Genomic DNA, 26,465 nt, shown 5'->3' with positions numbered 1-26,465 from the left:
ACAAAGTGATTAATTATATCAAACCTAAAGGACTAAATAATTATTTTCCCTTTAAATAATGCTCACTTTGTTGTAATATACAATTTACCTAAAATAGAAAAATCAATAATAGAAAATATTTTCTTAATTAAGAAGATATTAACTCATTTTAAAAAACAGTTACTTCTCATGTTCGAAAGAAGCAAACATTTTTCAAACTTTAATAAATTTATTATAACATTACAAATATATTTTATTACGATAGTTACCGCCACCTATCACCACTGACTACCATCGACCACTAATACACATCGGCAATTATTACAATTTATTATTTTCTATATATTTTTTCTTTTATTTAAAAATAAAATTTTAAAATAATATAATTATAATTATAAATATTTTTATAAGTTAAAAATTTTAATATTTTAAAATTAATTTTTAATATTACAAAAAAAAAAGAAGATATTTGAAATATATGTTTTAAGGAAAACTTTTTCTTAAAAAATATTTTTCAAAAATAAATTATTTTTCGGAAAAATGAAACCTTAAGCTTTGCACTTGCACCAAATGACTATAAAGCTTCAGTTTTACCAAAAATAAAATAAAACAAATTTTCACATTTTTATATAATAAAATTCCTAGTTAAAATATAAAGTCTATTTATGGATAAATTGACATTTGACTCAAATTCTAAGGATAAAATGAATTTTTTTTTTTTAGAAAATAGAAAGTAGTGTCTTGAATGATAGCTTTAAAATTATTTATGATTTTCTCAATTTTCCTAGTATGATAAAAAAAATTAAGAGAGAAAAAACAGGCAGCAACTTAGCAATACCAATTTCATTTGTATAAACTCTCAATAATTAAAAACATTCATTTGGATAATATATACTTACATCTAACTCACTAGAAAATATCAAAAGAAAGAGGACGGTCAAAGAAAAAACTCTGGTAATATAGATTCCATTATCATAATTTTGAAAATACCACTAATATTCTATTGTAATTACAAGAATATCCCTCTCTTCAACATTTTTTTGGCGGGAAAGTTCGTTACGCGTTAGTTACCCTTTTTTTTGTTTCTCTGTTTCCTCTTTTAATGATCCAAAACCAAAACAAACTAAGAAGTCACTGAAAACCAAAATCAAGAAATCTCCATTCTCCCTCTTTTCTCTCTAATGGCTCATTATCTGCTCTTTCTTCTTCTCTTCACCGTTTTCTTCCTTAACACAGCCATGACCCTCACTCCCATACCTTCACCCGCCGTTACTCCCAACTTAAATATCTACAGTACCACCGCAAAACACGCTCCCTCACCTTCACCGATCCCTACTTCCACAAGATCTTCAAACACCACAACCACTACCACCGCAACACTCGCTCCCTCACCGTCACCAACCCCTGCTTCCACAAGATCTCCAAATACCACAACCACTACCACCGCAACACTCGCTTCCTCACCTTCACCGACCCCTACTTCTGCAAGATCTCTAAACACCACTGCCGCCCCAATTCTTGTTCCTAAACCTTCGCCAGCTCCTACTCGCACCGTAACTCCTAACTCCACCTCCACTACCGCTGCAATTTGCTCTCCCGCCCCTTCACCAGCTTTTACTCCCAACGGCACCACCTCCGCCGCCACGACCACCATCACCACCGTCATCACTGCACCACCGCCGCCACGGCATATACACCATGGCTACCGCCAACAACTCAACAACATAATCGATGCCCTAATTGGTGCCGGAGACTTCAACATTTGGGCCAACGTCCTTTCGGTGGCAGATCCCTCGACTCTCCCTATCTCCGCCACTCTCTTTATTCCCGCAGATGATTCTCGTTCACCTATCGCCACCACTATCACTATTGATCCTTACATATTCCCTTACCATATTGTCCCTCAACGCCTCTCCTTCGTCGATCTTGGTCAATTCAAGCTTTATTCTCGCCTTCCAACGCTTCTTCCCGGCAAATCCATACTCGTAACTAATAGTTCCATTTCTAACTATACTCTTGACGGTTCTCTTGTTTCTCATCCTGATCTCTACACCAATGCAAACATCGCCGTTCATGGAATCGCCACTCTGCTAGATTACTCTGTTTATGGCGACGCTTACACTAAAGTTCCACAGCCGGAAGTGTTGTCTCGGCCACCGCAAGCAATGTTTGTGCCGGAAGGTGACTTGATTGGCGATCACCGATCAGAGACAAATTCGGCTTGCTTGTGCAGTGAGGTTTGGACTGTTTTCTGGATCTTTTCTGCTGTTTTAGCATCAAAGGTTCAAAGATTTAGTCTTTTTAGCCATTGATCGTGTTTTCCATTGATTTTAAACATAATAATAGAAGGCAGAGATGATGATTTTGAAGATCAATCTTGGATTAAGGCATTTTGTTTCTTTTGGTGACCCTTTTGGAGTTTTGATGTCTCTTTGTGAATATTTTTGGTTCAATTGGGTCATTTTTTCAATTTCAGACAAATTTGTATCGGGTTCCTTTTCTTTGATGTCAAAATTCAGGAGACAGGGATTTGATTGTTATTGTTGTAAATGGGTTTGATAGAAGTTGAAAGATTTGATTGTATCATACTGTGGAAGGCTGAGATTGTTTTGAATTCTGAATGATATTTTTCAGGGTTCTTTTTGGAACCAATATTCTGATATATGTTCTTTGTTATCTAATGCATCTTGCTTAGAATCAACGAATATATGATCTCAATTGAATGAAATTCTATTTGGAACTGATTTTCTTGCTATGTACACATCCATGATCCATAAAATAGTGGGAGAAAAGAAAAGAGAGAAAAATTAGAGCTGAATCAAATCAATAAATGAACTCTGCAAGGAAACTAACATATATTTTCATAAATGTCAGTAAAAAAATTTCCTAATGTACAAATCTATCCTTTCTATGATCATTAGTGAATCAAGATCCTATAGCCTATGTAATGTGCGGGCACATTGCAAATTTTTATTTACAACTCATGCCCAGGATCAATGTCCTCTTACGAATCTTTGAAAGAATGGGCCTAATAAATGAGAAAATTTAGCATAGCTACCCTGAAAGAGAAAAGATTGATGGGAACAAAATAATGCAGCCCTAGGGTAAGAAAGAATGGTAGGATCTAATGTTATCTTTTGTTATCTACTTGTTTTGTGGATCTCCTCCATCAATGTTGTGAATGCAACTTTCCACTCCGCACTCTGTGCCTCACTGCAGAATATCCTATGCATTATTTTTAACTCTTCGGGATTTGCTTTCTTGAGCAGTCCTCGAAGCACTTGCTGCACTTCTTCACCTGAATGGTGACTCCCTATAGCTAGATTAGCTGGATCCTTATTAGTCATCACATTATTGCTGATTTCTGCCTCTGATTCCTTGAGATTGCATCTTAGTCCAGATGCCGACTTCTTGGCTTCACTCCTTGTACTTGAATTCATCTGCCTATTATTCCAGTAGTCTGCACACTGATGATTTGGATCAAGAGCCTCAATAGCCTGAAAAAGATTATTTGGAGCCAAATTTAGAATTTGGATCCTATAATTCATAAAAAGTGCATGGCAATACACCACCTAATATGCTGCAAGCTCAAAATGTATGATTTATCAAATGGTCATGCATGGTTCATGCAGCTTTAAGTGTGCGAGTAGATGAAACTTGCATTCAGTTATCTGTGTTTGTGTGTGCCGACACTCATGTGCATTGCTGCGTGAATGAGAGAGACAGAGAGAAAAGAAGGGTACCTAGAGCAAAAATTCTGTAGATAGGTTCTGAAACAATTGAAAACAAACATCGGTGGGGAGGAATTAACAGATGACTATAGTTTTAATCCTCTAGTTCTTGATCAAGTTTGGCATGTGTGCAATTTGGAAAAAGGGACAGAATATGTACTTTCAGCTTGAATAGACCAAGATACAAGTAAAGATGATGTATGAGAGGAAATTAGTTGTTTTTGCATTTTTCTTTTAGCAAGCTAATAATTTTCTGAAATTTACCTTAAATTCATAGATAATCTCTAAATAACTTAGAAGTTAATGGGATAAAACATATATGATTTTTGGGAATGTAGTTAATTCGAAGATCATTTTGAGAGTAAAATTAATTCCACATGGTTATATATGGTCTATACAATCAAAAAGTTTCATGTGACCTCAGTGTTTGTGTGTATACAAAAATATAAAAATGTGGATGTGACTGTTTCAAATGTCTCTACAACAAAAGCACTATGTCATTTTAAGAGTACAAATAACTGAGGTAGCTTTACCTGGACAATGGGTAAAGAGAAAAACCCAAACATTTCAAGGCCACTAATGCACTGGAAAGGCTGCAAAGGAGGCAGACCTCTTTCTCCTAGGATATTCCGTCGCATAATTTCCTCATTCAGCCGACGCAGCACCATTTCCCAGCACTTATCTGCTGAAACATTGGCAAATGTTTCACTGGGGCATTCTTCTAAAGATACCTGAAATTTGGAGCACCATTTGGCAAGTCAGGTCATCGTTACAAATCTAACCATTTAAGCATCAGCCTTCTCATGAATGATAAACAGCATACAGCACTAACCCATTATATATGAATGCAAACCCAACTCAAACCCAAAATCAAGGCGAATACTGACAAACAACAACATAGTCTCAAAAGAAAACAGAGTGCTTTGATTCAATCAAGCTGATTGAACTTGTTCACAACTCTGTTTACTAAGGCCTCGTTAAGCTCCTTTATCAACTTAACCAACCTTAGCTCAAAATATGGCTATGTTAAGAAAGCCGCATAATTATTTTTTTATTTATAAATTGTATAACTTCATTGATAATTGCCTGTCTTTTGTCATTTCCATTGTTCATTTATCAATTCAATTGTTTTTCTGAATGATTTGAGTATGAAAGAATTCTGAGCACCATATTCAACAGTTGGCAAATCAAACAAGCATCATAAAATCATCAGCAGTACAGAAAAATCAAGCATGTATGCATGCAGTGGTAGTTAGAGCCCCTGAACTGATCTCAAATAGTATAGAGATTTAGTCAGAGACCAGGATTGCATAGTTGAAGACTCAAAGCCTGCCGAGCCATTTACAGCCTATAAAGAAAATCATGCTATATTATGGAGGTGTAGAGAAAAACACACCTTAAAAAGAGGGCCAAAGAACCCGGCATCCACTATTTCTGAAATATAGTTGCAAATTTTGCTCGGATCTAGCACACTGAAGAATTTAACTCGGCTTTTAAACCCTGTAACATCAACCAAATTATAAACAATATGTAGAAAGAAAAAGCAAAGGTTAAAGAAAAATTCAATCAAGTAAACATCACACAGCAATATACTTTTTGGGAATATAGCCAGGCTACTGCACCAAAGCTTTCCAAAAATGACAGATCCAAAATTTAGAGGTTCAACAGAAGTGCCCAAAATCTTCCCTGAATTGCTTCGTTCAGCTACAGATGGTTTAACATACGAAATGTTGACAGTGTTGGTTTTGCAGAATCTTTCTGATGGCGTCATTGCGTGTGAATGTGGAAATGAAAGATCAACGCCAAACAACTTATTGGCACAATTATCCCCAACAAGTGTTTGATCGGACATGTAATCTTTGTTTGAAAATTCAAGCAATTCCAATGAGTTACAATCACTACCAACTCTTGATGTATCTTGTTCTTTTTCTGTGTCTGGATTGCTAACTTTCTCTTTCTTACCTGCTGACATATTTGTCTCCACATCTGAGATAACTTTACTATTGGAGCTACTGGGTGCACGGAGAAATTCACTTCCATGATCAACAGATGTAAAGTCAAGATTTAAATCAATGCAACAGTCTTGCTTCAACTTATCTTCACTCTTCAGAATCATAGCTTCAGTATTAGAGATATTATCATGGCCATCAGACTCGATTACTTCTGAAGAACCTTGACTATTTGAACTAGAGACATTTGTGTCTGATATTTCTTCTGCTCTTGGGGAGCAAGATGGACTTTTCCTCTTCTTAGAAGAGCCAGTTTGGAGTGACTCGCCCTTCTGATCTAGTTGACATACATTAGCACCATTGTCACCATCAGAATCCAAGCTAAATTCTTTAGATGCCCATTCCTTTATAGCATCTAATTTTCCCTCCAGTGATTCTACTAGTGTGTTTAATTCATCCAGAGTGTAACGGAGAAGGACATATCTGTCATCTATTTCACATGAACAAAAATGGTTTGCATGTTTAAGACACGCAAATCTTTCTGGAGAGCACTTGCAACTTGCAGCAGAAAGGTGCAAGTCATAGAAGCAAGCAAAACATTCTCTCTCGCTAACCAAATCAAATTCTTTTTCCATCTTTTGCAATTTTAAATTGCTAGGAAGATGCTGTAATCTTTCCTCCTCCATCTGGACTCTTGTCTGTTAAAAATAATCAAGTTAAGAAAATAATTCCACTAACTAGTGCTTGATTAAACTTTTGAAGAGAACAATTGACTGCATTTCTGTGCATTTTGGGGAGAAATAGAGATAGAGTACCTTCACAGCCTGGGTAAGCAGTCCATCCTTTCCACAGACGCTTCTCCACTGCAAATTTGCAGGATTTTCCTTCCTGAGAAGTAGTAACTCCCAAAGGGCCTGCACTGCTTTCTGAGCTGATCCCAGCAGTAGCCTGTCATGGGATATGGATGTCTTACGATGTTGCTTACTGTAGAGTTCAACTGCATGCTGCCCATGTGCTAACCAATCAACAGGGGCAACATTCACTGCTTCGGCACAGTTGAAGCCGCAATTAAAGCCAGAGTGGTATGCTCTAGGAAAGGTAAGAACAAACTCCCCAGAGTGCTGGACAATTCGGTAAATGGGTACACCCTCAGCTTTTAGAACTGAAGGAGATAACTGAGTTACCTGCAAGAAGATAAAACCAATAATTAATCCAAAAGCAAGGTTGACATCAACATAAAATGTTAGAAGACCTAATGTTTTCAAAAATATGGGACAAGCACATAAAGGAAGACCAGTGACGATTGAAACAATAATGAAGATGGAGATTCAACACCATCAAACACATCCATTTGCAAAGCAAAATAAAATATCAAGAGTAGGAACACATATTGCTTCTCTTTTTCCCTCTTTTAATATTCCTCTTCCTATTCCCTTCAACTAGAGCTCCAATACCAATAACTGCTGGGGTAATAGTTGACACAGAAGAAATATTCAAGTTCGCTTCTTAAGGGACACAAACAAATATAGAGCATGCAAAAAATGGACAATAGTGAGCATCATATTTGAGATAATGAATAATGTTATCTAATTGACTATAATAAATTACCAGAGAGTCTAACAAAGTTGAAAGTGCATAACTTTTCCAGCCACACGTTCTTTCTGGAGCTTCCAATTTTCGTAAGAAAATTGAAAACGGTCCAATTATATTATAAATTTAATAAATATTTTTTGTTTAAAAGGACAGTAAAAAACTAAAGCAATCAGCTTCTTACCAGTTCATGGAGTAAATCAGGTTGTTCTTCAAACAAATCCGGTAAATGCTTTCTCATTACCTTCTCCAAATTGGAAGCATGGGTTCCAGGTATTCCATACCATATCTTTGGATCACCAAAATGTAAATAGTTTAGGGAATATAAGTGGTGGTCTTCAACATGCTGTCCAAAACCAATTCAAAAGGTATCAATAAACTATGGACTCAGCGAATTTCAGGAAATGAAAGTCTAATTCAGAGGTTATTAAAAGGAAATAAAACAGTCAACTATTTATACAAGTGTTTCACTTTATAAATTATGAATAGAAGAAAGTACTATGAAAAGGCTAATAGGAACAAGAAAACTATATCTGGTCCAAAGGAATTATGATATAATTAAGAAAAAAAAAATGAAGTCCTAAATGCAGTATTGTGTACCTAATTTATTTTTGAAAAAAGTTCGATCAAGATCTTCATGTGGAAAATTATTTTTGACCATCTTGATACTTTAAGAGATTTTTATGCTGTCTTTTATATGAAACTAGAAGCAATCTGTTGTCTATTTAGAGAAATTTCTTAAATTTGCCAGCTCCATTTAAATTATTGTTTGCCTTATCTGATCTACAGAAGATCTCTTGGTTGGTCCACAAAATTTTTAAAAATGACGTTAATTAAAAGAAAATTCACTCATTTATCATTTTCAGTAAAATTAAAACTCAATATAGTACTTAGAAAATAATAGTTCCAATGGCCTACCCAACAAAATGATGAGAAGCACATTCCAACATACAGCCATGGCACTAGAACTCCTGAGATGTCATTTTCCTCAAAACATAACACAGAACCTGGCAGGCGTGGGAAGTTGTTTAGATTCCAACCAGACTCAACATACTGATCTGATTCTGAATCACCTTCAATTACCATGGATGAAGCCTTAGGAAACCCACTTCCAAAAGTACCTGTTTCTAAGTCAGCTCCATAGTATACCTGCAAAATAATACAACAGAAACAATGTATATGATATACCATAGATACAACTACAACAAATATGAAAGTTAAATACACATAACAAGAGAAAAGTATATCCATGCCTCAACTTCATCTGTCGATTGCTCAACAATCCGCCAGTATTCACCCTCAATAATCTCCACGGAAGATTCCAATTTCTGGTGTTCAATCCCACCAGACTTCACATCCTCCACAGAATCTGTCATTCCGAAGTATTGCTCCTTGAAATGATCAGCATATTTCTGAAATTCTTCAAGTGTGAAGTCTGAGCCTGATTGGAAGCCAAACTTTTCATCAGTCTCAGAAGCAGCATTTGCTTCTGAACAAGAATTAGCACGCCTCCTGGTCATTCCCCATTTTGAATGTCTTCTCCTTTTCCGTTTCCGGCTTCGAAATTTCTTTTTCATGGGCTCCCTGTTTTGAAGAAGGTCAACTTGCTGAATTCGTGTAGAAAATTTAGCCTGTTCCCATATATTCTTATCCTTAAGACGGCAAGGTGGCCTCCACGAAGGTGGAGGGACAATTCGACATATACCAAATGGCTCTGCTTCTGCACGTATCTTTGATATGAAACCAAGTGTATCCTCAAATTCCTAGACAATGCAACATAAAGAAAATGTCATAAACAGAAAACAAAGAGGGGTAAACTACCACCAATTATAGAACTTTCACAATAAATCTCTGCAATTTGACAAATAAATACCTTGACAGTTGGATAAAACACTGGCGCATCATCAATGTTGGGTCTGCAAGCTTCATCTGGAACCCATCTGGCTGTTACCTGAAACACATCCAGAATAACCACAATTAGAAAAGCATTAGGAGTTAAAATACCAATATCAAAGGAGGAATTTACATAGAAAAAAGAAAAAAAGGAACTCTAGTGCCTGCTTGGCCCTGACCAAAGGCAGCCTAAAGATGAGCAGCGTCTCAGAGGACCTAAAATTAGTCCATTATGTATTCTTAAGTAATCTAAATGGCAAATCATGAGTCTCGGAATAATTCAGTAAACAATTTTGTACTTTGGTTAGCCTAGAGTTTCATGAAGTACTTCTGCAACAATTTTAAGTATTCACAGTAAAAACTCAAAAGTTCACCTCTTAATTATATTTATGTGAGATAGATTTGTCTCCAAATATCATGGAAGACCAATTTCAATAATTTGAATTTTATCACACCCAAACACTTAAAATGCCATTTTAATCCATTACTGAAAGGGTTAAAAGTTCTGGAGCTATCATATCATAAGAGGCACCACTCTTCTGGCATTATTAAGCTATTCTTTTTAACAGAAAACTATTGCACAGCCTACAGAAACAAAATTGGAAATTATATTAACATTCTGTACCTTTCGATTTCGTGGGCTCCCCAAGCCCTCCAGTGTGGTGTCACTTTTTGGAGAAGGCTTAAAAGAATTCCCCTGCAAAGACATCCTTTATTTAGATACCTAAACTATGAAATTCAAATTCAAAAGCTTGGGGTGTTATTCTTTTCAGCATTAACTTGAGCATAAAAATTAATGCATAAAACAACAAGTTATAAGACTAATGCAGGTGGTATTTACAAAGTCAACTTTCTGCTACAAACAATAAGCAAAAGATTCTAATCTGGTAACTGCTAACACGAGTTCTTAAGTTCCAAAAATGTAACATTATAAGAAAGTTACCAATTTCAATAGGCTCAACAAAACTCAACTAACTCGAATAGACCTTTTGTGAAAAAAAAAAAAAAAAAAAAAAAAAAAAAAAAAAAAAGAAAAGAAAGAACATAAAATATCTCCACTATAATATCCTCACATCTTCATCAAATCATAACTAGTCCTGAAGCCCTTTTTCCTATCCCAACATGAACACCCAATTCTACCTCTGAATCTAAAAAGAGAAATTATGTCCCTGAAAACAACAATAATATGCTCAGAAGAATATGGCTTCATTACTGACAGTTTGGGAAAAGAAATTGACATGCAGACAATTATAAATTATTATACCCTAGAAATAGTCAATCTCATCAACCAGATTAGCCTAGAAACATACAAATAAAGGAAGACTGCAAATTTCAGAAAATACAAACAAAAACAGAGTTGAGAATATGTCATACCATTAGAAATTAGAATTAAAACCAAAAGAACAAAAGAATAACAGGGAAACAAAGAGCAGATATCTATATTACAATTAACCAGAAACTAAACTAACCTCCTTGATATGAGATTGTAAATCCGATTTGGACTGTTCCATTGGGTTGTAATAAGAAATTAAGAAAGAAAGGAAACAACTTTTATTGCCCTGCAAGAAAGCCACAACGATCCCTAACCTAATCAAATGCAGAAACCAAAATTCCCAAAATCCAATAATAAAAAAATGCACTTTTTTTTATGGCAACAACACAAACTTAACCTAATAAGAATCTTTTTTTTAATATAAATAGGAAACTTCAATTTTCACTCCTCTCTTTCCCCAGAAAGGAATTCCCTTTCCCTACATGAATTAGGGAAAGAAAAAAAAAAAAAGAATTATTCAAATGTCTGTATATATATAATTATATCTAAACCCAAAATTCCAAACTTCCATAGATTTAATCCAACAAGTCAAAAAGATCATTTAAATTTTTATTTTATTTATTAGAAAACAATGCAAAAAGAAAATCATATTGACCACCTTTAACCTAATTAAGCTGTAAAAATGAAAAATCAAGATAGAATTGACTGGGAAAAGGGGGCAAAAAAAAAAGAACAAAAGGAAGGTGAAATAAACAAATTGAATTGATAGAAAGATTATACATATATAAAATAAAAATAAATTGTTATTTTTATTAAATTTAAAATAATTAAAAGAATGTTGAAATAAAATACCTTGCTCTGATTCGACGGTTGAAAGACGCGTACGGAAAACACTTTGTATTCTTTTTATTTAATATTTATTTTAAAAAATAAATGAGAGAAATTAAAAAATAAATAAATAAAAATAAGAGAAAGAAGTGGGATAAGGACATAGGAAGTTGGTTGGATCTAAGAGTGAAAGAGAGAGAAAAAGTCGTTAAAGAAGGGAAAGAGAAGAAGAACAGAACCCGCCCAAACGCACGCAGTTTTAACGGAAATCAGTGGAACCAAACAATCCAGTGTCGTGAAAACACGCGCGGGATCTAGGCGCGTATTTGTGGATCCTTTTGCAGCTCTTTGATTATTTATTATTATTATTATTTCCAACTAAAAACTGAAAATATGTAATTAAATGATTGGAAAATGGAAATAATTAAAAGGAAAGGTAATAAAAGTTTCAGATATGCAAATATATTGCCTCCATTTCTATTTCTGTTCACTAATCAACCTTCAAGACTCACTTTTTTTTTTTTTTTTTCTGTTTCACTTACGTTACAGAATTTCAATACCATCAGAGGATGCTCTGAAAATATTTGACATAATATTTCTAAATCATTAGACCAAATCTGGAAAGGATATTAGTGATTTTATACTATTTAATCGCAACTAATTTGAAATTAAAACTTAGTTGTTATTGTTGGCAGTAGCTCTCATCTAAATAGCTTTTTAAGATAATGTTTAATATTTTTACTATAGTCAAAATACTCGCGCTGTTATATTTAGAATTTAGTGACATAATATTTATATTAATATTTGACCTTAGCTCTTTTCGGTAAAATTAATTGTTTTTACAGTTGTTAGTCGTTCTAATAATTATTAACTATTTTATTAGCATTTCATCAAATGTTAAGATGAGTATAGTTTCATAATTCTTTCCATTTAATTTTATTTATTAATGCAAATGCTATGCCATCGAACATGATAAATAATAGAAATAATCTTTGACCTAATCAAAACACTAAAAAACTATATTAAAAACTATTAGCAAACGGGACTACTGAAATGGATTGTATGCATATACACTACTATTGAAGAATGTGCGTTGTACGTATTGCTTCTAATTACAGGTACTTGTTATCTAATTCAATGTTAACGTTATGTCACGGGCCTAGAGTCTCGCGCAGCACTGCGCCCGTGCGGCGCCCCGGGAGCCCTCCCGCTTGGCTCCGAGGCAAGCCTTGCCATACCGTACCACACTGGTTTCGCCCTGCCATGGGCTCATCAAGGGAGCAGCCCAGCTCCCGACCAGTTGTACCCCACGGCACATACCCTGCCTGCACACAGGCTTTGCGTGGGGTAAGTACCACTAGGGTGGAACAACGCCTTAATTCGCTAAGCCGTCCCAACCCACGCAGGTTGAAACGCAGCTAGGTACGCTCTTCAATGCTGGCCTAACATGGTTACAGAATTTGTCCGTGACATCCTCCCCCACTCAAAATCAGGCACGTCCTCGTGCTGAGGGAGGTCGACTCGCCCTTGGACCGTCCTTGCTTTACGCCCCACTTCGACCCACTTCTCTGGCTCTGTCTAGCCAAGCTTGCTCCGATATACATGTTCGGTGCCTGAGGTCTACGCCATTGCTTCGACACCGCCGATGCCTAAGACTGCGCCATTGCTTCGACATCGGATGGAGGAACGATGCCTAGGACTGTGCCATTGCTTCGACATCGCCCGGAGATGTGGTGCTTAGGACTCCGCCATTGCTTCGACACCACAAGGAGACAAGACACAGGGCGGTACCTTTGACTCTTCCCTGGAGTGCGTTTTTAGTCAGTGGACTCCGAAACGTGAAGCAAGTCTGCTCTGATACCACTCTGTCACGGGCCTAGAGTCTCGCGCAGCACTGCGCCCGTGCGGCGCCTTGGGAACCCTCCCGCTTGGCTCCGAGACAAGCCTTGCCATACCGTGCCACACTGGTTTAGCCCTGCCATGGGCTCATCAAGGGAGCGGCCCAGCTCCCGACCAGTTGTGCCCCGCGGCACGTACCCCACCTGCACGCAGGCTTTGCGTGGGGTAAGTACCACTAGGGTGGAACAACGCCTTAATCCGCTAAGCCGCCCCAACCCACGCAAGTTGAAACGCAGCTAGGTACGCTCTTCAATGCCGGCCTAACACGGTCACGGAATTTGTCCGTGACAGTTAGCTCGTGAATACTTTCCTAATTATGTGTATGTGCGTATATAGATTTATTACTTGTGTTGCAGGTGCTTTTATAATTTGACAATATTAATTAATGGTCTATGAGCCTCCATCGGACTACTTAATCCCTTCGTCCAATTCATCAAAATTTATCATTAAAATTATGAAAAAGACAAAAATACTCTGACATGATAAAAATACTGAAATAACCTTGTTTATACTAGCTACTCAAAAGAGCAAATAACCCCCCTCTCTCTTCATCTCGATCTCTTTCTCCTTAGCTGTCACCGATTAAGTAACATTTTAAAGAATTTCAAGAAACTAAGTCTCTATTTGGCATTTTATCAAACATACTGTGTGTCAACTACAATTCACCAAAAGATCCATACGTTCGAATCAAAACATTTGCTATAAACAAATATCAACTAACACCCAAGTTTTGAAGAGTGAACATGAAATTATCTAACCATAGTGATGTTTGAGGCATAGTTACTAGAAACACAATGAAATATTTTCTCCATGGAATGTGTTAAGTAGAGATCCCAATATCAATGTAAAATTGTAGAATAAGAGAATTTGTGAAGAAAAACGATCAATCAAGAGAGATAAAGAGAAGAAGAATTAAGAAAGACAGATTAAAGAAGAATCAAGAAAAATTTATGATATGATAACAAAGGCACAACGAAAGATTGAAGATGATAGTGAGTTTGTAGACTTTTTAAAATAATAAGATTTATTTAATTAGTTTTTCTATTGTTTAATTTATTAGCTCACCGATTCGTTTTTGAAAATCCAACACACCAATAAACTTCTTCTACAGAACTCACAATCTTTTTTCTTCCATTTTTATCATTATAATTATCAGATTTCACTCAACTCTTGTGATCCACCTCATCATCACCATCGAAATCCTAGCACTCATCAATCACCCAACTGTTCAACTCAAGCATGAACTCGGACTGGCTTTGAATGATAACACCACGAAGAGAGGAGAACCGGCAGATGTGAGAAAGAGACTAGTTTCAACTGAATGGCTAACGGTTATGGTGGGCTTCCTCACTGAGGAGGTGTTGCTGCTATTGTTTGTGGAAAAAAGAGGAAGAACGATAGCTTAAGTTGAAGGGATATTATTGTCATTTTAGATTAATTCTCTCACCTCTCTTTTACTTTTTCACACATTTTAATTGAAAAAAAAAAAATAGACAGAAGGCCTAAATAGTCAAATGGAGGTAAACTTTAGGGACTATTAATTAAGATTGTCAAACTGCAGGGACAAATTAGTTGATTTGATCAAATATCAGAAAGGAAATAACTATTTTTCCTTATTTAATTTATAATTTTTTATTATCTGCTAAGAATGATGCTCACTGTTGTTATTTTAATTCTCAGTAAAAAATAATTGAATATAATAATTAACAAAATATAAGTAAAATTACCAAAACAATTGAAAATTAAATAAAAGTTTGATTTTCTTATCCATTCATGTTCTTTTTTACAAAATTTTAAACTACTAGTGTAAAAGTTATGCCACTGTACATCGATAAATAATAGACATAATGTTTTGACCCAATTAAAATATTAAAAATTATTGGCGAGCAATAGCGGTGGACAAACTTCGGTAATTATTGATTTACTAAGTCGAACTGAAGTTATTCGGTAAAAATGGTTTAGTAAAATGGTAAGCAGTTAGTAACCTTTTTAGAGAAAAATTTGGTGCACGGTAAATGATTCCGTAAAGTATTGAAAAAATTCAAAAATTTTTGCTTTACTGATTTATTCAAAATGGAGTCATTTTAAATTTTTTTTTTTTTTTAAAAAAAAGTCAATCTTCTTATGAGAAATCAACCAATTAAATAAATCGTTCAATAAAATATAAAACTCCATCAATAAATCAATAAATTTTCAATTCAAAATATGTAATTTGTCGATAAATGGTCATATACTAAATCGATAAATCGGTAAACGCAACTTCGGTGAACAGTTAACTGAACCGACCAAATATCCACCCATAGCGAACAAGGCCCTTAAAACGGTGCATTATAAAATATTATCCTTTAACATTTAATTAACGGCTAATACAACAGCTAATATTACCGAAAACGACAAGTAAATTTAATTTTAATACATAAATGTTAGCTCATGAATACTTATTGATTCTGTGTGTGTATATATATACATACACTATTATTGAAGAACTTGTGCTGCACGTATTCCTTGTAGGTATCAGTTATTTAATTCATGGATGTTGCCTCATGAATACTTCTTAATTGTGGGTTGTGTGTACGTATACTAATATTTAAGAATGTGCATTACATGTATCGTTTCTAATTTTAGGTACTCATTATTTAATATATAATTTTTTATCATTTACCAAAAGTTATGCTCATTTTTATTTTATTCTCAGTAAAAATAATTGAACGTAATAATTAATAACTATAAATAAAATTATAAAAACCATTGATAATTAAATAAAATATTTAGTATAATTTGATTTTCTTTCGTACTTATGTTCTTTTCTACAATATTTTAAATACTACTATAAAAGTTTGATAAATAATAGACATAATATTTTGATCTAGTCAAAATATTAAACAATGGATTAAAAAGTATTAACAAACAATAAAAGTAGACAAACTTTGGTAATTATCGATTTACAAAATTGAACCGAGGTTATTCAGTAAAAATGGTCTGGTGAAACAGTATATGGTTGTAAAATTTTTTAGACAAAATTCAATAAGTGGTGAATGATTCGGTAAACTATCCAAAACATTCAGAATTTTTTATTTACTAATTTACACACAACCACATCATTTTTTTTTCTTTTTTAACAAGCCAACCCTTGAATGGTAAATCGAGCGGTGAACAATAAAACTCCATCAATAAATCAATACATCTGTAAATTTATACTTTGATAAATATATATATCGGTAGATAAACGGTAAACACTCAATCGGAGACTCAGTAAATAGATAAACATAAATTAGGTAAAAGACCAAATATCCACCCCTAGCAAATAAGGCCCTTAAAAGGGTGCAACATGAAATATTATCCTCTAATGTTTAATTAACAACTAATACAATTGTTGGTATTACCAAACATGATTAATAGATTTAATTTTAGTATGTGAATTTAGCTCGTGAATACTTCTTGAGTGTCTATGTATATACACACTACTATTGAAAAGCATACTTTGCGCGTATTACTTCTAAATGTAGGTATTAATTATTTAATTTATGGATATTGCCTCGTGAATTCTTCTTAATTGTGGGGCTGGGGTGTCTAGTATTTGAGAATGTGCATTGCACGTGTTATTAACTGTGGAGGTAACTCATTATTTAATTTTTAATTTTTTACCAAAAATGATACTCATTATTATTTTTAATTCTTAGTAAAAATAATTGAACGTAATACAATTGATGATTAAATAAATATTTTTTAATACAATTTGAATTTTTTTTCTATATTCATGTTCTTGTATACAAAATTTTAAATACTAATGTAAATGTAAAAGTTCTGCTACTGAATATGATAAATAATAAATATAATATTTTGACCCAATCAAAATACTTAAAACTGCATTAAAATTATTAGTAACCAATAATGGTAGACAAATTTTGGTAATTACCGATTTACTGAGCCGAACTGAGGTTGTTCAGTAAAATGGTTTGATAAAATGGTGGCCAGTAAATTATTAAGACAAAATTAGAGAAATGATAAATGGCTTTCCAAAGTACCTTAACAAGTCAAAATTCGGGATTTAATAATTTACTCACAACAACGTCATTTTAATTTTCTTTTAACAAAAAACATCAACCCTTTCATCAATTTCAGTAAATTGATCGGTAAACTGTAAAAGTCTATCCATAAATCAGCAAATTTTTTAAATATTGATAAATATATAAATCAGTTGATAAATGGTAAATAATCACTCGGTAAATACAAATTTGATAAACGGTTAACTGACTGACCAAATGTCTTAGAAAATGATGACCTTAAAAGGGTGCATTATGAAATATTATCCTCTAACATTTAATTAACAGTTAATACAACAGTTGATATTACTAAAAAAAACAAGTCGATGTAATTTAAATATATGAATGTTAGCTCATGAATACTTCTTAATTTTGTATGTATATATACACACGACTGTTGAATGCGTGTTGCATGTATTGCTTCTAATTGTAGGTATTAATTATTTAATTCATGGATATTGCCTCATAAATACTTCTTATTGTGTGCGTATATATACTAGTATTTAAGAACGTGTATTGCTTCTAATTATGCATACTCGTTATTTAATTTGTAGTTTTTTATTATTTACCAGGAATGATGCTCAATATTATTTTAATTCTCAGTAAAAAGTAATTAAACATAATAATTAATAGAATATACATAAAATTATAAAAACATGTGATAATTAAATAAAATATTTAATACAATTTGATTTGCTTCTGTATTCATTTTCTTTTATACAAAATATTAAATATTAGTGTAAAAGCTATGTCACTGAACATAATAAGTAATAGACATAATGTTTTAACTCAGTTAAACCACTAAAAACCTTTACGAACAGAGCTCTTGAGAGGGTACATTATGAAATATTATCCTCTAATATTTAATTAACAATGAATACAATAGATGGTATTACCAAACATGACTAGTAAATTTAATTCTAATACATGAATATTGGCTCAGGAATACTTTTTGATTGTGTGGGTATATACACACTATTTTTTAAAAACATGTGTTGCACCAAATAAGCTTAAAGTGTAATTTGTGGCACTCGAAAACAACCCACGTAATATTCACTTGTGCATTGCTTCTAAATGTAGGTACTCATTATTTAATTCACGGAAGTTATATTATGAATATCTACTGATTCTGTGTGTACTAGTATTTAAGAACTTGTGTTGCACATGCTGCTCCTAGTAATATGTACTTATTATTTAATTTATAATTTTTATTATTTACCAAAAAATTATGTTCATTATTATTTTTATTCTCATTAGAAAATATTTGAACATAATTGATAATTAATAAAATATTTAATACGTTTGAATTTCTTTTGTATTCATGTTTTTTTCTACAAAATTGAAATAAAAAATATTCATAAATCCAGAAACCAAATAAAATTTATAAAATTTAATTTTGTTATAAAATTATAAAAAATTCACTCAACAATAAAAATAATAATAATGATTTTTTTTTATAAAAAATAATGATTTTCTATAAAAACAAACAATAGTAATTAAATAAAATAAACATCCTACTATATATGAAAGAGTAAAAAAGTGTTTTTGCTTTAGTGGAATAAGAAGCCTTAAACCAACTTATATGAGCAGGCACAAGCTAAAGATTGAATATATAAAGCGATGATTAGACTGAAAATTATAACATTTTGTACATAAATATAAAATAAAATTTAGAGAATTTGAAATTGAATTACAATTAAAGAATAATACTGGTAACATTATAGAATAATTAAAATTAATACAATAAATAGAAGGTTTGATCCTCTTTATATAGAGATAGAAATATCTTGATTAGAATTATAGTTGGAATCCTTATTGAACATGTATTTTGAAATACCAGTTGAACATGTATTTTGAGTGATTAGCCATTAATTGAGTATTAGCCGAGTATTATAAATGAGATCTCCTAATTTTATCATAATTCTGTGTAAAATATACTATTTAGTCCATAAAATATAATTATGTCTCATACACAAATTGTGGTTAGCCCTTGATAAATATATATATTCCATCAAGTATAAAACTTCTCAACTAGGAATTGTTTTATAATTTGTTTGTGCACTGTTAAGAATTTCTTATTTTCTTTCAATTTATCCTTACTCAATAGAATTTAGATTAAATAGAATATTAATATAATTAATTAAATTAAATTGTCTTTTTTTTAACCAATAAAATTTAATTGAATTTAAATATTTTATATATTAAATATCAACATTCCGATTAGTTGGTTGCTATCCTGCACACTAAGGCATAACCTAACGATAAGTGCATGTACGACCTGATAATAGATCTATGTTTGAATCCCCTTCTCCAATAGGGCTGAGCATTCAGTTCGGTCAATTCGGCCAATTCAGTCAATTCGATCGATTTGGTGAATAAATATTCGATTAAAAGTTCGATTAAATAAATTTAAAATTTTTTGGTGATCAGTTAAAGGTTCGGTTAAAAGCTAACTTAACCAAATTAATCAAGTTAACAAACTCTCAAAACTACATCGTTTTAATTAAGTAAATAATAAAATTAAAAATATTTTTATTTTTATTTTAATTAAGTAGCTATTAATAATTTCGATTAAAATTGGTTAATCACGAATTTCAATTAATTAAATTTTTATTTTCTTTAACTTCGGTTCGGTTAATGATCAAAATCAAACCGGTCAAAACAATTCAATTAAGTTCAGTTAAAAATTAGTTCAGTTAAAAAAAGTTGCTTTCCTAATTTGTACATTTAATAGAACCAAAGATAATGTATTACTACAAGTTAAAAATTTTGAGATTTTGCAAATTGACTTTTGCTTTCAAGTCAATTATCGGTCATAGATTTGCCCAGAACTTGCCGATGCCTTTTTTACCAAGTGTCTTCCAATTTGGACTGGACCCAAAACCCACCCCTTCTAGAATTTAGACCAATTGAATAAGTCAACTTTTTGTTTTTATTTTCATTTTTATTTCGATTTTTATTTTCATATGTTATGTTTGTCTTTTCTCAACCTAAGTTTATATGCTCTCTCAGAATCTCACGTGAATCGCAGGACTCGGAAGTAGGGATGCACACGGTTTCGGAATCGTCAATTTCGATTTTAGAATCGTCAATTTTGATTTTCGAATCGATTGTTTCTATTCAAAAAATTTAGAATCGGAATCGAATCAAAAATTTACAATTTTGGTTACGATTTGGAACCGAACGGTTACGGTTCTAATTCCGGTTCCTTAACGATTCAAAATTGATGGTTCCGACAGATTCTCGGATTGATTTTTCGGCAAATCGCGTAATTATAAAATCAAAAATTAGAAAACATTTTTTATGTTGAAAATTTAAAATTTAAACATATATGAAATATTTTTTAAAAAAAACTTTAGGAAAAATTAATAAAAAGACTTAATTTAATTTATTTGTTAAAAAAAGGCTTGAATTTTTTCTTTTTTATTAGAAAAAGGCTTCAAATTAATTTATTTTTTTTATAAACATGTTTGATTCTAAAATATTAACTTCCCACAAATACCCTTAAAATTAGCTGTTATATAATTGTTAGAAGGGTTAATTTGAGGATTTCACAAAAATTTTTGAAAAAATAAAAAAAAATTGTTGGAACTGGGTGGAACCGCTGGTTCAACCAGTTGGAAAAATCACTGGTCCTGACCAATTGGAAAAATCGCCGATTCTAATCAATTGAAAAAACCGCCGAGTTCCAACCGGTTCTTAGAATCACCGAGTTCTGACTGGTTCTTGGAAGCGCTAGTCATGGTTCCTCAAAAGTTGAAACTGAAACCGAACTACAAACCCTCGATTTCAGTTTTGGTTCTGATTCTCGTCGATTCCGAACCAGCAATTCCAGTTTCAAAACCCTGAAATGGCCACCCTACTCGGAAGTTATATAAGTTATCTCAAATTTATAAGAATAAAGCTCAATGTGCTCTCTAAATTATAATAATTAAAATAAATTTAAATGTAATATATAATTTATCTAAAATTATATAATTTCGAGTATGGTATATTATAATTATAATATTTGTAAAAATCAGAATAAAATAATTTTTATGTTTAAAAATTTTCTATATTTGATAAAAGAAAAGTAACAAATTGATAAAAAGGTGCAGAAAATGAATACAATAAGATATAAAATGACATATCACCACTCCCTATATATTTTTTATCTTGAAAAACTGGCAATAACTCTGTTGATGATTTTACGGATTATTCTTTTATTAAAAAAATGAAATAATTTGACTAATTTTCTTATGCCCTATAAAAGATGAACTAACACACTTGTAAACTTATCTTTGGAGCTTATGATTCTAATTTGAATTTTTTGACGACGACAATATCAGAAAATGACTTTCATAATTAAAATAAAATACTATAAAATAAATTTTAGAAATTTCTTTTTTAAAAATTTTAGAATTTTTATTATTGATTACTTATAATAATAATATCAATTTGTATCATTTTGTAAAATTTTTTAAAGATAAATCATATAATATATTTGTAATAATAAAATTAATTATATATTAAAGAATAATATAGTTTTCTACATTATTTAAATATTTTTATTTATTCAATGAAAAAATTTTATAGAAAAGATTATTTATAGATATTATAACTTTAATTATAAAAATGTCATTTTATAAAAAAAAAAACGGTCCGAAAATATATCATTTATTATAAAGGAAATAGTTAAATTTTGGAAAATTATTTTCTAGTTTTCCAAATAGAAAACCGACTAATTTAAATATAAAACTCTATTTTTTAATTTTTTTAGAAAATTTGTTTATAAAATTACTCCAGTTTTCTACGAGTGTTTACATTCGCAAGTCTTTTCTCTCAACATCAAATTACCAATAAATTAACAAATATTATTTACATTCGCAATATAGAGGCTATCATTAATGATTAAAGTTTATGGATTTTTCTATTCTATTTATATTTATATATAATTGCTTGTAAATATATAAATCAATTTCTAAAAAAAAGGAAAATGAATTTTAAAAAATAAGATTTTATTAAGTATTAGTGGAATGAGATCCAATTGGGGCATATGAGATTCAATTAGATAGCATAATACGAATGATTACGTAGCATCATAAGTGATTCAAATTGAAATTATATGTGATTACGTATTGTGAACATATGAATCAATTTAATCACAATTAATTAAGCAATAAAATTCAATTTAGGTATCAATCAATTGGAATCCAATTATGCACATCAAAATTTTGAAAAAGGACATGATTTTCAATTAGGGCAATGCCTTAGTAATTTATTGTAATTGAATGGGATTAAATTAGGGTAAAGTGTGTATGATAGAAATAAAAGACAAATATTCAAAAATTGTTATTGAACATAATATCTTCTAATGGAATGAGATATAAACATTTATAGTATCTTTTCTATTATAACCGAAAGAATAAATGTCTGGCAATAATCTCGGTTATAAATATCGAGCAAAATGTTAGACATTATTTATATAGTTAAATGACTATTTGACCGAGCGTTATCTCTATTTAAATTGGTTTGAATAACGCTCAATCCATTTTATTAATTGCTCGGTTCATTTTATTAATTGTTACTATCAATATATATATATATAGTGTATATACATAAAACCTTTTCTTCCATACATTGAAAATTTACACAAAAAGACAAATTACAAATTTCTTAGGACACAAAGGATTTGACAAATCCCTAATTTCTTAGGGTACAAAACCCAAACACCATCATTAAGCAACTAATACCTAAATGGAACACATTATCACAGTCAAGTATTGAAAAAAGAGAAGATTAGGGGACTAATGATGCACTAACTGCACAATTAGATTTGGGCTTTAAAAGTTTGAGAATAGACATGACTGAAATTATCAACATGAAAAGAAGACCACCAAAGGAAGCAATAATGGCACCACCTCCATGGTCACAAAATTTCCCAAATTTATCACAAATCTTATTCCACCTTGCATGTGAATTTCCATTTTTGCCCAACTCTGCCATGTAAACTGCTGCATTCACTCCTCCTGCTACCAAAGCCACTGTCATCTGTGTCCAAACAAATACCAATATTTTCAACCTAATTAATTTATGAATATTTATCCATAAAATTGACCAAAAAATTAAAAATAATAATGCTCAATTTATTTGCTATATATGAATTTTCAAACTAAAATATCAAATTGATCCTTTTTTTTAACTAGATGATAAGAAAAGTTAGTGGCTTGATTTTATTAATTTAAGGGTCTCTTCGGTAATATTAATCATTTTAGTGATTATTAATTGTTGTAGTATGTCTTAATTATTCTATTACTTGTTAGCTATTAGAAATTAGAAATGTTCAGTAAAAATAGCTGTTTAACTTGATCAATTTGAAAAAAAATAAAAAAAATAAGTTAAGCGTTAAACAGAATGTTTAAGGTTAAAAGCTAGTTTAAAAGTATATTACTCATTTTCAGTATGGAGAGGAGATTTAAACCTGGATCTATTGTCAAATCGTATATGCATTTACCACTACACTACGCTTAGTATGCAAGTCAACATACTTATTTCAATCAAAAATAAATACAAAATTTTTTGTTACAGAAATTATATATTGCAATTAAATTTAAGAGAAAAAAAAAAAAGCTTTATATATTTATATTACCATATCCAAAATAGCAATAATGGCAAGGCGAAGTCCTTTGTAATCCAACCTTTTTCCACATATGTCTGCTGCAATCATCACCAAGTTATGGATAGTAGCTATTCCATTTGCTATCACGAAGAACCTGTATCATCACATTTAAGGAGGATTAACTATTTTATATATATATATATATATATTACAAAATTTTAACCAATAAATTTTTGTTCAATGTTGCCAAAATCAAGGGCTTAGTAGAATTTAGAAAAACCAGACTACTAAACTTGGAACAATTTGATTTCGTTCAATTCAATTTTATATTTTGCTTATTATTATTTGATTTTGTTTTGGTTTTGGCAGAGAACATTGAAATTTTTTTTTTCAATTTCATTTTTGATAAACCCAAAAATAAGTCTAAATCTGTTTGTTTATAAGTAATCAAAATTGAATTGAGTCGAATCAGTTTGGTTTTGTACGGTTAAAAAACTTATATTTATTTATTTCTTTGGTTTGTATTAATTTAATTTGATTTGACCTAATACTAATATTAAAGTCATTTCCAAAATTAACTCATACAAAATTATTTTTTTTTTTAATTCAAAAGAGGAAATTAAACTCATACGAAAGACTCAAGAGTTCAAACAACTCCAGTAATATTAACTCTAAGAAACTCATTAGTCTTTGAAAAATGAGATTTTAAGATATGAGAACTTCTAAAATCTTAAACCGCGTCTTTCAGAAATTTAATAAATACTCAGAGATTTAATAGAAAAAACTAAACACTTTCTATTTTTCTTAACATTATAAATTAAAAGCACGGGTTCAATTCTAAACTACCAGAAAATGAGGAATTTGTGAAGCAAAAGTGAGAAATGCTTACACAAAAGCTGGAGTGTCTTGAAACTTGGCAGTAAGAGTGGCTGTCAATGGAGTACTTCCAACGGTAGCAACCACAATTGTTTTGGTTTCTTTGTTAAGTCCCATCACAATTGTTGCAGCTGCAGTGGCCATAAATGCAAAAACCCTAAACACAATTAAAACCCAATTATAATTCCTAATTGGCTTTGAGCAAGAGGACCCAACTTCAACCTTTTGATTTCCATTTTCTAAAGCCATATCTGATTTCGAGATAGAGAGAGAGAGAGAGAGAGAGGTTAATTTAGGTTTTAGTAATTAATCTGATTAATTAGGCAATGGGTGTTTTATATATATATAGTGTTAGATTGGAAAACTGGATGACCAAAATCATTTGTTTAGTCCAAGAAGCCATTCCTTTTGGTGGTCTAACCATCTACTTCTGCATTTTCTCCTGTTGGTTTGGCTGTTGAGAAAATTAATGGTCTCCTGTCCTATATATAGGACCACTATACACACCTGATTTTTAATTTGGATTAATTAAATTTCAATTTCGAATTAAATATTCTTTTTTATTTTAAAAAATAAAAGTATTTGATAGATTGTGTTTGCAATATAACATTTGATTTAGCTTTTAAAAATTAAGGTAACGTTTTATAAAAAGTTAATTCATACAACGTTTAACATCCACGAAAAGTTACTAAAACAGCTAAATGTTACCACCAGAACAGCTAATTTTGCTGAATAGCACCGTAATATTGTAAATTATAAAATAAATAAAAATTAAGAAATCTAGACACTTGTAAATTATTTATTTATTTTTTGACACCAAAAACATTGACCATAAAACAGCAAAAAACGTAACAAGTTTTTATCTGCATCATCTTATCTTTTATATAAAAAATATACTAAGATTTTGATCTTGAAAGTGTTCGGCCGATTCCAAGTGCATCATTGTTAATACCGGCAGATTTGTTTCTATAGCTGTTTACCTACCGATAGGCAGCATATAATTGAAAATATTGAAAATTATTGGAAAAAAAAAAAAGACAAATTCAATAGAAATTTAATTTCACTGACAAAGTTAAATTCTGATGCAAATTTATGTATTTTGCTATTTTTTTCTTTTATTTATTGGAAGGCTCAATAAGTGGAATAATATTAGCGGAAGTGAATTATATTTCTAAACCAATTTTGTCCATAAAGGTAGAGGCTTGTTAGAACTTAAAATAATCATCTTCGCCAAAGCATGATTCACTTATGAGCCGAGCTACCCGACTAGGACTCTAAATGAGCAGAGCTGCTAAATTGCTTGAGCTCATTCAGCTTATTAGCTCGAGTCAGCTTTATCAACCAAACTTACCCTCGCAATTCAATTTTATTGAGATGAGTCAAATTCACAAACTAGCTCGTTAAGTTTAAATTAATTAAATTTACATTAAACAATATCATATTAATTTGATAGATATTGAACTCGGAACTTAATTCGTTGCTTAATAAATTTAAATTAATTACATTTATATTAAAACAACATCATTTTGATTTAATAGATATTAAGCTCGAACTTAACTCATTTAATCGAGTCGAGCTCCCATACATTTACGACCTTAAATGGATACGTCGTGCAAACAAAAGAAAGAGTTTGATTTTGATATAGATTTTTTAACAATATATAGTTTAATTGGAGAATTGTCAAACCATTATGAAATTAAGATAAAAACAAACAGAGTATATAGATCTAACTAACAATATTTTATATAAAACATTTTTATTCAAAAAAAAAAAAAGAAAATAAAAAAAAATTCAAACCTAACAATA

General features: G+C 31.4%; 3 protein-coding genes across 4 annotated transcripts; 1 reads left to right on the top strand and 2 right to left on the bottom strand.

Moving 5' to 3' along the window:
- Positions 1-1,118: 1,118 nt before the first annotated feature.
- On the top strand, positions 1,119-2,641 carry LOC105636951 (uncharacterized). The gene has a single exon (XM_012220360.3). It carries the CDS (start codon positions 1,161-1,163, stop codon positions 2,289-2,291), a length of 1,131 nt encoding a protein of 376 aa, XP_012075750.1. The 5' UTR covers positions 1,119-1,160; the 3' UTR covers positions 2,292-2,641.
- A 169-nt stretch (positions 2,642-2,810) lies between these two features.
- On the bottom strand, positions 2,811-11,434 carry LOC105636807 (lysine-specific demethylase JMJ18). 2 transcript variants are annotated; one of them, XM_012220156.4, is made up of 12 exons: positions 11,268-11,434; positions 10,612-10,701; positions 9,768-9,839; positions 9,123-9,200; positions 8,503-9,012; positions 8,168-8,398; positions 7,434-7,595; positions 6,475-6,843; positions 5,304-6,357; positions 5,107-5,210; positions 4,244-4,441; positions 2,811-3,476 (listed from the first exon to the last, which is right to left on the bottom strand). In XM_012220156.4, the coding sequence occupies exons 2-12, from the start codon at positions 10,651-10,653 to the stop codon at positions 3,120-3,122; spliced, it is 3,177 nt and encodes a 1,058-aa protein (XP_012075546.1). In that variant the 5' UTR covers positions 10,654-10,701; positions 11,268-11,434; the 3' UTR covers positions 2,811-3,119. The 2 variants fall into 2 exon arrangements, with proteins under 2 accessions (XP_012075546.1, XP_089571673.1); XM_089715547.1 differs by lacking the exon at positions 11,268-11,434 and having other exon boundaries at positions 10,612-11,060.
- An 11,345-nt stretch (positions 11,435-22,779) lies between these two features.
- LOC105636808 (CASP-like protein 1B2) lies at positions 22,780-24,990 on the bottom strand. Its single transcript, XM_012220158.4, has 3 exons — positions 24,673-24,990; positions 23,814-23,937; positions 22,780-23,215 (listed from the first exon to the last, which is right to left on the bottom strand). Exons 1-3 carry the CDS (start codon positions 24,906-24,908, stop codon positions 22,964-22,966), a joined length of 612 nt encoding a protein of 203 aa, XP_012075548.1. The 5' UTR covers positions 24,909-24,990; the 3' UTR covers positions 22,780-22,963.
- Between the last annotated feature and the right edge of the window lie 1,475 nt (positions 24,991-26,465).

The sequence above is a fragment of the Jatropha curcas genome, chromosome 10 (assembly GCF_041381405.1).
Source record: "Jatropha curcas cultivar XTBG-Jc1 chromosome 10, XTBG_Jcur_1.0, whole genome shotgun sequence".
In the NCBI taxonomy this organism is placed as follows: Eukaryota; Viridiplantae; Streptophyta; class Magnoliopsida; order Malpighiales; family Euphorbiaceae; genus Jatropha; species Jatropha curcas.
The sequence above is the reverse complement of the archived record's forward strand: the minus strand, read 5'-3'. Positions and strand labels throughout refer to the sequence as shown.

Coding starts and splice junctions, on each gene's coding strand:
- LOC105636807 (XM_012220156.4), bottom strand. CDS start 10,653: ATGGAACAGTCCAAATCGGATTTACAATCTCATATCAAGGAG. Junction 9,201..9,767: donor GGAGCCCACGAAATCGAAAG/GTACAGAATGTT, acceptor GATGTGTTTCAG/GTAACAGCCAGATGGGTTCC. Junction 6,844..7,433: donor CTGATTTACTCCATGAACTG/GTAAGAAGCTGA, acceptor ATCTTCTTGCAG/GTAACTCAGTTATCTCCTTC.
- LOC105636951 (XM_012220360.3), top strand. CDS start 1,161: ATGGCTCATTATCTGCTCTTTCTTCTTCTCTTCACCGTTTTCTTCCTT.
- LOC105636808 (XM_012220158.4), bottom strand. CDS start 24,908: ATGGCTTTAGAAAATGGAAATCAAAAGGTTGAAGTTGGGTCCTCTTGC. Junction 23,938..24,672: donor CAAGACACTCCAGCTTTTGT/GTAAGCATTTCT, acceptor GTGATGATACAG/GTTCTTCGTGATAGCAAATG. Junction 23,216..23,813: donor TTATTGCTATTTTGGATATG/GTAATATAAATA, acceptor GTTTGGACACAG/ATGACAGTGGCTTTGGTAGC.